This window comes from Haplochromis burtoni, unplaced genomic scaffold (assembly GCF_018398535.1).
Source record: "Haplochromis burtoni strain Fernald_Lab_line unplaced genomic scaffold, NCSU_Asbu1 Contig_12, whole genome shotgun sequence".
NCBI lineage: Eukaryota > Metazoa > Chordata > Actinopteri > Cichliformes > Cichlidae > Haplochromis > Haplochromis burtoni.
The window spans coordinates 1,721,592-1,733,226 of record NW_024582373.1 but is presented as its reverse complement, the minus strand read 5'-3'; the positions used below and the strand labels follow the sequence as shown (position 1 = coordinate 1,733,226).

At 43.0% G+C, this 11,635-nt stretch overlaps 1 protein-coding gene across 6 annotated transcripts in view; it reads right to left on the bottom strand.

Annotated features, from left to right (window-relative positions):
- Positions 1 to 76: 76 nt before the first annotated feature.
- The window catches only part of tacc2 (transforming, acidic coiled-coil containing protein 2), a 39,841-nt gene continuing 28,282 nt past the window's right edge, over positions 77 to 11,635 (bottom strand). For 3 of the 6 annotated variants that reach the window (XM_042215029.1, XM_005915396.3, XM_005915395.3), the window contains 10 exons: positions 6,683 to 6,789; positions 4,392 to 5,793; positions 4,163 to 4,198; positions 2,688 to 2,745; positions 2,374 to 2,581; positions 1,964 to 2,013; positions 1,691 to 1,800; positions 1,262 to 1,415; positions 697 to 843; positions 77 to 357 (listed from right to left, as the gene is read on the bottom strand). In XM_042215029.1, the coding sequence (XP_042070963.1) occupies positions 253 to 357; positions 697 to 843; positions 1,262 to 1,415; positions 1,691 to 1,800; positions 1,964 to 2,013; positions 2,374 to 2,581; positions 2,688 to 2,745; positions 4,163 to 4,198; positions 4,392 to 5,793; positions 6,683 to 6,789 (2,377 nt within the window). In that variant the 3' untranslated portion in view covers positions 77 to 252. The remainder of the gene's footprint in view (positions 358 to 696; positions 844 to 1,261; positions 1,416 to 1,690; positions 1,801 to 1,963; positions 2,014 to 2,373; positions 2,582 to 2,687; positions 2,746 to 4,162; positions 4,199 to 4,391; positions 5,794 to 6,682; positions 6,790 to 11,635) is intronic. The other 3 variants (XM_005915394.3, XM_042215025.1, XM_042215019.1) reach the window with 3 other exon arrangements.

The window sequence follows — 11,635 nt, the reverse complement described above, 5'->3', positions numbered from 1 at the left end:
GTGAGCAGGAAGTCATGCATACAGAGACACATGCTCACGCACAGTCACACACAGTCACACACACACAGTCACACACACTCACACACACACACACACACACACACACACACACACACGCACACACAGTCACGCACATGTGCATTTCACACACACCTGCGTTTCGCTAATCCCTCATTCAAGATGCATCTTTTGCTCTTGCAAACACACTTGTTCACCCACACACACACTTGCATACAGCAGGTGCAGGCTGACTCAGCGCAGTACCTGGGGGGTTACAGTGGAGAGGGAGGGGCACTGAGAGATGTTTTTGGCTACCTGCAGAGCCTCTATCCTCAGGGCAGCAAGCACCAGCTCCTCCTTGGCCGCACACATTGGGAGGGCCGAATTTCAGTGGTAAGGGAGGAGAGGTTGCAGCCCAAGAATGACAGAGTAAGAGGGAAACACATGAAATTTGAGTTGATCTGCCATCTACATTTTATGCACCAGTAATCTATTTTACCCAGCAAGCTAAAAAAAAAAACTGCAACTTATGGAGGAGGAGGAGGAAAAAATGGGAAAATGAAAAGGCAGGATGTAACACAGTGACACAACGGGGAATAATGTTTTGTACAAAAACACACACAGAGACAAATATCAAGGCCCAAATATGGGTCGGCAAATTTATCAAGTAGGGTCTTGTGTGGTTTCTCAACACACCTGCAGTTTTTGGGCGAATGCTGTGGGGTTGGTCTCAGCCAGGTCAGGCTCCAGGTACTGCAGGGGGTCGTCACACTCAGACAGCCTGTCTAACAGGGGCATGGCCAGGGCTGGCGCAAGTGCCTCCACGGGGCCCTGGCTAGGGGGCTTCAAGGGCACCAGGAGGTATAGGCAGAAGGGGAGGGAGGAGGGGGCAGGGGGACAGCATGGCAAAGCAAGCGCTGAGATTTTTTTTTGAGTGGCAGCATTGGGAGGTGGTTTGCTGAATCTGAGCTGGGAACCTAGTGTGACTGACTGGCTTTTCATTATCAGTGACAAGGATTTAATAAGAATCCCTGTGACTGATGGTGTTCACTTTGGAGGGCTGAGTCACAGCCAATGACAAAGCATTTACAGCGTGGCACTGTCTCCCCCTTGTGACTAAACAACAGCATGGTGCAAATGCTCCGAAATCAAAAAACATGACAGTTTCCCCTTAAATGGTAATGACTAGACATGAGTGTAAATTACATTTATGCACAACAAATTAACTGTAATTAAATGTCCACAAAGGCACTTGACTTACCTGCTCCTCCATCTCTGTGCTCTGTGTTCGACTGAGCACCTCGCTTTCTCTCTTCCTGCCCTTGTCTGCAGCAGAGCCCTCGGGGCCAGGCCGGGAGCTGAGCACCGGTGTCTTCATACCTGCTGTAATCTGGGCCTCCATCTCTTCAAAACTCCTGCACAGAATGAGAAAAACCCAACAGGAGATGAGGCGGGGAAAGGCACGGCATGTAATGCATCGCATATGATGGACGACAGCATTAATGAAAACATTGCTGAAGGAGCTGAAACGAATGCATTATACATTATTTGTGGTGTACACTTAGCACACACGAGAATAAGAAAGGGACTTAAAAATGCAGTGTAAAACTCACGTAGTATACGTTAACAAAACCATTACGTAGTACAGCAAAGAAACAAAGTTGCAAGCGTAGCAAGTAAACTATTTTACCCTGTGCAGGGGGAGCTGGGTTCAGATCCATGCGCACATGTATTTTTGGTTAAGTTGTCAGATACCGAGTCCAACTTCAAGTACAAAGATGGCTTCTTTGCAGACGGAGGCTAAAAGACACACAAGGTTAAAAACAAGAACGAAGACTATCTACTTTTAAAGGCTAAAATATCATATAGCACACAAACAATGTAAAATAAATGCTATAAATACTAAAAGTAGTGACCATAAGACAAGCTCAAATACAATCTGTCTGTAATATTAAATACTCACTGGGGAAGAGGAGCCAATCTTCTCCATGTACTCAATTTCATAGTCTTGTACTGAGAGGGAAAGGCAAAACAAAGCATTAGATACAGTAAACAAAATGAAGAGACGCATCAGTGGTGTGCTGAGCTCTGGTTTGACAAGTTCAGAGGACGAAGCAGGGCTGTTTGTTTTCCCATCTCTGACCCAGATGGGGTGAACCAGATAGCCTCTGGGAAGCGTTGGCTCTTGCGTAAGGTCAGAGGGTAGTACAGAATTGGGCCAGCAGACTTATATCGCTGCCACAAGAAAAATCAATAACACAGCAGTATGAATAAAAGGTAAAGTTTCTGATTCATATACAGTATGTAAGGATTTATCCAGACATAAGCTCTGAATTACCGAGAGTTACAGAGAGTCAGACAGTTATGCCTCACCTGGAGTCTCCTTAGGAAGGCTGTTCTCATTAACAAAGGATGTAAGGTCGCACGGTTGAGGAAAGTCTTGCTGGTCAGAGTTTAAATCTCCATCCATGTCGTGCAGGGCTGCCCACTTATGACTGGTGGAGGAGGCTAGTTTCTCCTCATCTGTGGCATGGTCATCCTGCTGGTGAAGGGAGGAAGGTTCATCTGCGGGTATAAGATCCTGCGACACAAAAAAAAGGCGGCAGAGAGTGATGACACATGAAAGAGGGAGAAATGCACATAGATAAAGCGGGAGAGCCAAGCGAGATTGCATATCAGATACATACCTGTGATGGGTCAGATAAGGGTGATTTCTTTGGCGACCTCTTCACTCTGAAAGTATTACTGAGGGGATATAAAAAGATCCACCGTCAAACTCTAGAGTCAATCATTATCTGTATTTAATTCTGCATTTGCTGCACATTTATATAGCATTTGTGTAGTCGTAGATGCTAAAATATGAGCTAGTTGGAAAGACTGGATTTTGCATAAAATTATCATTGCAAAAAACAATAATTTGCATAGTTCATTTCCACATGTGCAACAGTGCTGCTTACTGTGTGTGGCTGAAATGGATAGAACAGTAAATGCTTCTGAAGAGGGCTGAATCTATAGTTAGTAACTGGACAGTGAAGAGTAATGGAAAATTAATATTATGTTATGAGCAGCTTGGTTTTCCAGGTTTAGTGATCATGATGATGAGGTAAACAATACTGTAGCTTAATTATTAGAACTTTGCAACAACCTTTAGAAGGAATTATCCAATTTTACACTTACTTACACTGTAAATACATACAGTCACGTGCAACAACAAGTTTTCACACGGCTCTATGCAGTTTTCTTTTTTCTCAGATTTTATCAGTCTCTCACATTGTTGTGGAGGAATTTTGACCAACCTTTCTTTACAGTGCTGCTTCAGTGCTCTCACTTGCTCATGATCGGTTAATCAGGTGCATTAGCAGCACCTGGCTACTACTTACCCCCTTAATTCCTATCAAAGCAGTAATGATGTACTTAGTTTTTCACAGGACTGCATAGACCCTGTTGTTTTTATGCTCAGTGTTTAATGTGTAATGCATGCCTGAATTAATAAAAGGGTTATGTATCCCTGTAAAAATATATTAAATAGCAGTAGTATCAGATATGTGGCCTGAGCCAAATTTGCTGTAATTCACATGCAATAAAACATACTGTTGACATTGTACATGTTTTTATGATATCTGGGTCCTTCATTAAATATTATCACTAAGTTGTAGTTCACTGCATTAAAAGAAATGTAGCTTCTGGTCCAGCCTGTTTCAAACTGTATGTGATCCTGGCACACGCTGATACACTGTAGCGTTCGTTCTTTCCTCAATAGCAAACAATGAACACCAGAGGGGGCACCAGCACCTCCTTTGTTAAACGCTTACAACTGGATACAGATGAACAAAATTATTGCAGATACTTCAGTGTAAAAAAGGAAAGCAAAATAACAAAAAACAAAAGAGTTTTTCACCACTATCCATCCATAAGTCAATAGAAATATAGCATTAATTTACTAACGGGATCTTCTATTGGAGGGATTATGGGTGATTTAAACTGGCATGGATACTCCAGTTAAAATGGGTACGTTTCTAATGAGTTTCAGTGATTTAATAGCGAGCACAAATGATTTTGATGTTTCTGTTAATAGGGACAACAGGGCAACATGCTGGTTCAAAGAGGGCCAGATTGAATTAGAGGGCAAAAGGGTGGATGGCTGTGTTGTCCCTGTACTTACAAAAAACAACATAGAGAAGACACACCCCTGGACTTCCTGTGACATATGAGAATACACAGACACAGGTGACAGACAGACAGACAGACAGACAGACAGACAGACAGACAGAGGACACTGGCAAAACTGGCTAGAGAACCACATATAAACACAGACTAACCTAAAATCCTCACAGACTGATGCAGACTTTTCTGTGAATAGACAATCCTCTGGTAATACAGAGTGAACTTACGATTTGATGGGAGTTTTCTTCTTCTTGGCAGGTTTGTTCTGGTTCTGGTCCTCTAATTCCCCGAGGTTGTCATTTTCAGTATCATTGTCATTGGATGACAGTTCAAATGAGGCAGAAGTCTTAGGAGGGGAATTGGCCAACTTGTTGGAGCTTTTGAAAGGGTCTATGGAGTCATCAAAGTTATAAGGCGGCCTGGATAGTTTGGGGGAGTTGGTGATACTTTTCCTTGAAGTAAATGGATTCAAGTTTGGATCTTCATACTTGTCGAGTTCAAAGGTGTAAGATGCTTTAGTTGCCGGGATTTCATCCTCGTTGCTGTTGTGAGTTGCCGGAGGAATGTTGTCCAGCTGCTCTGTCTGTGCTGGAGGCGCCTTTTTCAGCCCCAGCTTTGGTTTCCTCAGAGGCATCTTGGCACCTGGCTTCTTGCCTAGCTTCTTAGGTGGAGGAGAGGCCTGATGTGATGCCTCACCACTCTCCTCGGAGTAGTCAAACTCCAGTCTTAGTGACTGACGCTTGGGTATAATGGGCTGCTCCTCAGGATTCGTGACTGGCTCTCTAATAGGAGCGGGTGGACTGGGGTGATGTGGTTCCTCAGATGGGACGGGGGGACTCTCTAGAGGGGTGGAAATGGGGGCACACACAGGCTCCTTACGACCCAAAACAGGGGAATTGGCAATTTTACTACCTCCGGTTTTAAAGGGGTTGATGTTCTCAAAGTTGTCTGGATCCCATTTGTAGGAGCCACTGGGAGGGATGGGGGTTTCTTCTTTGTCTGCTTGACTTTCAGGGAGGGGTATCTCCTCCTGGCATAAAGGTAAGGCAGCAACAATAAGGCTCTCCTCTTGGGTGGTATGATTGGTCTCCTCTGGCAGGGGAGGAGGAGTCTCAACACGGGTCTTTCTGGCTTTTCGCTGCGTTCCTCCAGGACTCGGTGTTGCAGAGCCTCCTTCAGTTTCCTCCTGAGCCTGGAGAGGGCTGGCTGTTCGAGGTTTCGCCCGCTTCTTAATTTCTGGGGTGCTGCTGGATGAGTCTGGCCTTGGGCTCTCTGGGTTAGAGTTCTGTCTGAGAAGAGGCTTTTTCTTTACAGACCCAGGACGACCTTTCTTGGGCCTGCGGAGTGTCCCTGGGGCACTCTCAGTGCCTACACTGAAAGACTCGGAGTGTGGACGGAAACCTCCTGAAGGTGATCCGTCCAACAGAGCAGAACTATCTAGTTCTCCTCCCTGGAGGCTCAGAGAACGGGTTAGAGTGTGAGTCGTTGATTCTGCAGCAAAAAAGTCAATGTTATATGTACCACTGGCAGCGATGGGCTTGTTTTCATCAAAAGTATTTGACGCAGAATGGCATGGTAGTTCGGCTGCAGTGAAGTCAGATGTAGGATCAGTGATTGAGGTGTCTTCTACTGCAAAAGGAGATTGAAAGATGTGGAACATAAGACAAAGATTTCTAGAGTCTAACTAATCCAACCATTCAGTCGAACAAAACATGCTTTTTTTTTCTTGCTTGTTTTTTTTTCCGAATCAGTGAAAAATAGCAAAGATACAGTTAGACAGGCATGAAATCATATTTTTGCAAGGTGATTGCCAAAGAATAAAGTACAGTGAAGACCCTATCATTTTATGGGGAGGCGTTTTAGCCTTTTCTTGATAATCTTGTCAAAATTGATGGGATTTATGAATACAGAAAAATATGGTCAGATTTTGATCCACCATACAGTACCATCTGGTAAGCATCTGAATGGCAACAGCTTCATTTTTCAGCACAAAAGCTTTGCTAAGAGAGTTCAGGCTGTGTTGAAAAATAAAGATGGTCATACCAAATATTGACTAAGCTCAGTAGAATTGTAAAAACTTTATTTATTCCCATCTGTATTTGCACATATTTTAATAAACTGCTGGACCTATTTCCTGCTTTTCTGAAAAATATAAAGAAATGAGGGGTGAAGTTTTGCACAGTACTGTAGACTATGGTAGAATTTAACTGCTCTGTGAGTGTCTTTGTGTGACACTTTAAACTCTAGAGATGGATGTGTTATAAATAATTCAATGAATGTCCCAACTGGACAAAAAGGCATGAAAAAAACACATAAAAGAGAATAAAGTGTCCCCAGAGATGTAGCTCTGAGCGCTGTAGGCTGACACGGCAAAAAAAAAAGAAGCCAGATTTAAATTACAACTTCATTCCACTAGGTGGTGTAACAATCCATCCAGTAACAACACTTTTTCAATAGTGAAACAGCTTAAATCGGTATAAAACTAAGCAAAGATCATGAAATAATTGTCCTGCTGTACCTTTCTCGTCAGATGTTGTTTGCTTTATCTGAGGCTCAGCTGGAGAAACAGCCTTCACTGGAGTTGTAGATTCAGGGGTCTCAAAAGCGCCATCAGAGTCTGAGCTCCTACAATAAAAGATGAGGAAACATTAAGTGAAAGGTGCTGTGAAGCAGGCCGATACCCACTGGACTATAACGACCCATATCAGGCTCATTAACATAAATATCCATCCATCTCAAGAAAAAGGTGAAAGATAATATCATCACGAAGGACAGAATTATTTTCCAGTCGTGCAGCTCTAATGTTATTCTTTATGTCACGGTATGTTGGAGGTATTTTTAATCAGAGGCTACACAGTTTATTACACGCTTGCAGTACATCATGTGGGAATGGCAGTAAGAGTATTTCCTGTCATGTGTGATGGTTTAAAAAATTTAAAAAGCTCCAGGCTATGATGAGTTTATGTTTTCATTTCTAGGTGCTCCAATGAGAATGCTGAATCTGCAGTGAGGTGACAGATAACGACACGCCTGAGACAAAGCATTACCTTACACAGCACACACTAAGACTCAAATATACCAGAAAGCCTCAAGAGCCTTGATGAGATATGACAGCTATAAAATACAGGAAATACACAGGAAATACGGAAACACCTGAATTAAAACAATGAGAAATTAAAGCTTTCTGCGTGCAAATAAAGTCTGTACATCTGATCATTCTCAGCAAAACACACTCAAGTACACAAGTGGCAGCGAAGCTGGAAACATAGCCTGGCTACCCAGCTTAATGCTATGCTGATCAATGGATTATCTGACGGTATATGATTCCGGTCCCCCATCCTGTCTCACCTCTGTCTGACCGGTTCCCCGGCAGCCCTGATCATGCTGTCATGACGTGAGCCCCAGGAGAGACGGCGAAGGAGCCCCAGAGCCGGATCAGCGTCTGGGCTGTTCCCGTCTCCTGCCCCACCCAGCAGAGTGTCCCAGCCCCATCGAGCCCACTGCAGTGGAGACAGAGCCTGCCACGCACTCACTGCCATGGTTGCTGGTGGGCTGCACCTCTCCGCACCAGAGCTACTGCCTGACACACAGGTAGGAGCCCACAGATAGGATCCTGGATGCAGCCTTCCCTCTGCCTTGTCTCCTTCTCTCTGTCGTCTAGTATCCAGATCTCTTTGTCTCTAATCTACAGTCCTTTCATGCTGCTCTTCTTTGTCATCTGTAGCCATATCAGTTTGTCTCCACTCCTGTTCAGTAGGAAATGCTGTCTCCCAATCTAAATGCGACCGCCTGCAGAAGCCCACCTCCAGCAGTACACTATATTCTCTCTCGCTCTCTCTCGCTCTCTCACTCCTCCATCCCTCTACCCCTTCCTCCTTTTTTCCTGAAAATCTTTGCTATAACCACACTGCACAGGTCTAAAACACACCAGCCAGTTAAACCTCATTCTCTTGGATTGTATATTATACTGTACTGCAATAACACCATTTCAACTGGCATGTAATATATGTTACAGCACCCTTTAATCTTTTTCTATTCATACTGTCCATTCCTGCCTGAATTCAACAAATTTTGCTTTTCTTCAAGCAAAGACACACAGAGATTTACCCCCCAGGCAAATTCCAAAGCTTTCAATGGCTCAAATAAATGTGTACCATGAATGAGAAGGGTACATGGGACACCACTTAAGCCTTCAATGTGGTCAATAATAGAAACCAAGCAAGCTAGCAGTAATGTAGCATTACATTACAGCAACAGCAGATACTGCTGTAACAATATCGCATGCATCTAAAACATGAATGTTAATACACCAACAGCATATCAAATATTAGGTGGGCGTAATTAATACTTGTTTTTTTATCTTAACTCTGCAAAGGTGCTGTGATGCCAGATGAGACAGCACATGGTCTAGATGTGAGACAGAGCTGTAATCTCTGTGAGGGCCTAGTGTGTCCCAGCAGGATAAGACGGGTATGCCTACAAATCCATCTGGATCAGTCACTAGTAACTGCTTTGTACATTCAGGTGGTCAGGCAGGCAGTGACACAGACAGCTTCAAGGACAAGGACCCACTTACAGGTAGTAATATGCAAAGAGCAAATAAGCTTACAGACCACCGATCTAGGTTTACTGTACAAAATAAAGCCACTCAGTTAATTCATCGATAAAAAAAGAAATTTAGCCGCTTAGTTAATGTTTTTAAATAAAAAAAAAAAAATCTCAAAAGCTTCTACTTTCCAGATGTATGCAAATAAAGCAAAAAGGCAATAACAAAGTAATTAGGGCTCATTTCAGAGCTCTGTTTATGTCCTTGTGGATAGCATTTTTCATGCAACTGCAAACACAGTGTTGCTATGGTAACTAGAGGTTGCTCGCGCCATATGTTCCACGAATACGGAAGAAGAAAAGCTGTCTGGATCCACGCTGTTGAAAATACACACACAACCTAAAAAGGCCCCCACAGCTGACTGAGTGAAGTATATTATGATACGTGAAATGCTATAAATGCACACTGTAGATCTACACAGAGGTAAGCAGCTGTTGCATCAGCATCCTTTTGTTCAAAGCTCATTAGGAAAAACATGATCAATTTCTATTTACTTTTGCTCTATTATTTAATCCAGTAAATGTCCTTATTGGCCATCATTATTCTAATTTATTCCACTGGCATCTATTCGATCAAACACCGACAGAATTTATATAATTAAATGTGGATATCATGGAAATTAATAAGATGAATAATAATCACCGGGGAATGCCCACTGTGTTAATGCAACCATATCAGCAGCAGCTCCTGTGCTACATAGCAGCTGATGAAACGTAGAAAGAAGATGAGCAGGGTGTGGGAGAGCAGTCGGGAATATGGGGACGAGCGGAGACAAAGAGAGCAGCAGTTAATAGCAGCCTCTCGCAGGCTGAGATGACTGCCTGGAGACAGAAACTCTGCAGCGTGAGGCAGGAAGATGCTGCTTTTCAGACAGCCAGCTGTGTCGCTGCTTCCAACCGAATCCAACGCAGTCTGTCTAAACAGCTTTCAGAGCGCTGGAGGGAGAGCCGCCGGGAGAAACGGGGAGCAGGGTTAAAACCGACACAAAAACAGAATCCGGCTCAAAAGAATAAATTTTAAATTGTAAATTGAGACGAGCAATCGTCCGTTTTTTGCAAAAAGAGTAAATCTGGCATCGTCACTAAAGAGAGAAATAAGGAGACATGGAATGAGATGGGGGGGAAAGAAGAAGGGAGGGAGGACTAGAGGCAGGCTGATGGTCTCCAAGCTGCTGTTTGATTAGCCTTAAAGGATTAGCTGCTGCACACTCCCTCCATCAAATCTTGACTGTCATACACCCCCAAAGCTAAACCTCTAAATTCATTACATCTTTGTTTTCTGCTCCTGATCCAGCGATTTTTTTTCCACTCTCAGCTCTGCACGGGTTTCAGCATCGGGCAGATTTGTGATTTGCTTTTAGCATTTTGGCCAACAAAGAACCTACTTCCCCCCCAACAAAAAGGGAAAGAACAGCGTAAAGTAGCAGTAGCAATAATCTTTATCTTAATCTGTTGGATGCTTCATAGCAATTATGAGTGACAAACTAATTATCACCAAAGAAAATGGATAATGAAAAAGGCACAACTTTTACAAAGTGTCTTTTCTAATAAGGTAACGCTGTGTTTTGATCTATACTAGGAACAGAGAAGGAAGAGGAAAATATGGCATCATAATGAAATATAGAGGCATACTATGCCTGTCCTAGATAGTTTAACTACAGAGGCCAACAGAGGGAGCTCCGACACATTTATCCTACTGATGAATGAGTCTGAATATGAAATATTGCATCATAGCCACTGTACGCTACAACCTATTTTCATTTTACAAAAGCACGTGCACAGTTTCTAGGATGGGATTAACAGGGAGCAGCCTGCAGAGGATTTACAGTGGGGAAAAAAACACAAACAACTATGACATCTGCAAATGATTACTGAACCTGCACTATCAAAATAATCTCTCAAACAGCAGATGGTTTGAAGTTTTCGTCTCTCATCTCCATCCAGGCTGACGTCAACTCTGATCAGCGATCACCTGTAATCTGGGGTCATTTGTCCAAAGTCTCAGAACAAGGAAGCCATTAAGATAGAATGTCAGGCTAAGATAATCTTTATGAGTAATACCACACTTAGCCTAATCTGACCAATGACTGTAAGCAGATGGCGCATTAAAAGGCAACAGGCCAGGCTGACGCCAGTAAAGCAGGCGATCGGCAAGTAGGGGGCTGCAACATCTCTCTCCATTTGGATTATGAGATCAGATGATTGGTTCGTTCTCCTACCTTGGAAAGCAAAGGTAGGCGAGAGACAATGCCCCAGTCCTCATTCAGTTAAATTCAATTTTATTTACATAGCAGCAAATCACAAAAACTGTCACCTCTAGATGATTTATACTGTAAGGTAACGACACTACAGTAATAGACAGAAAACCCCCAAAATCAGACGGCACCCTATGAGCAAGTACTTGGCGACAGTGGAAAGAAAAAACTCCCTTTTAATAGGAAGAAACCTCCAGCAGAACCAGGCTCAGGAAGAAGCAGCCATCTGGTATAATCAGTTAAGGATGAAGGGAGAAAGACAGGACATGAGAACCAGAGATTAATAATAACTAATGATTAAAGAGCTTGGACTCTTGTTTTACATTTTAAAATAAAATGTGACTGAAAAGAACTAAAAGTCAGTAATTTGGTCTTTTTTCGTACACTCCGATTAGTAACATATAATGTTTTGATGTGTGAAAGCTTCTTATTAGTGCCTTAAACAGTGTTCCACAACTGATGGAGTAAAGTAGAAGTCGTACTGTTAATGGTTGGGACAGCTCTGCACACCTTTAAGAAAAATAGCTGCTGACTTTTATTACAGCTAGCCTGTGATAAAAGCTCACAGCAGTGAGTTGTGAATATTAATACAAGAGTATCCAGTCCTCCGA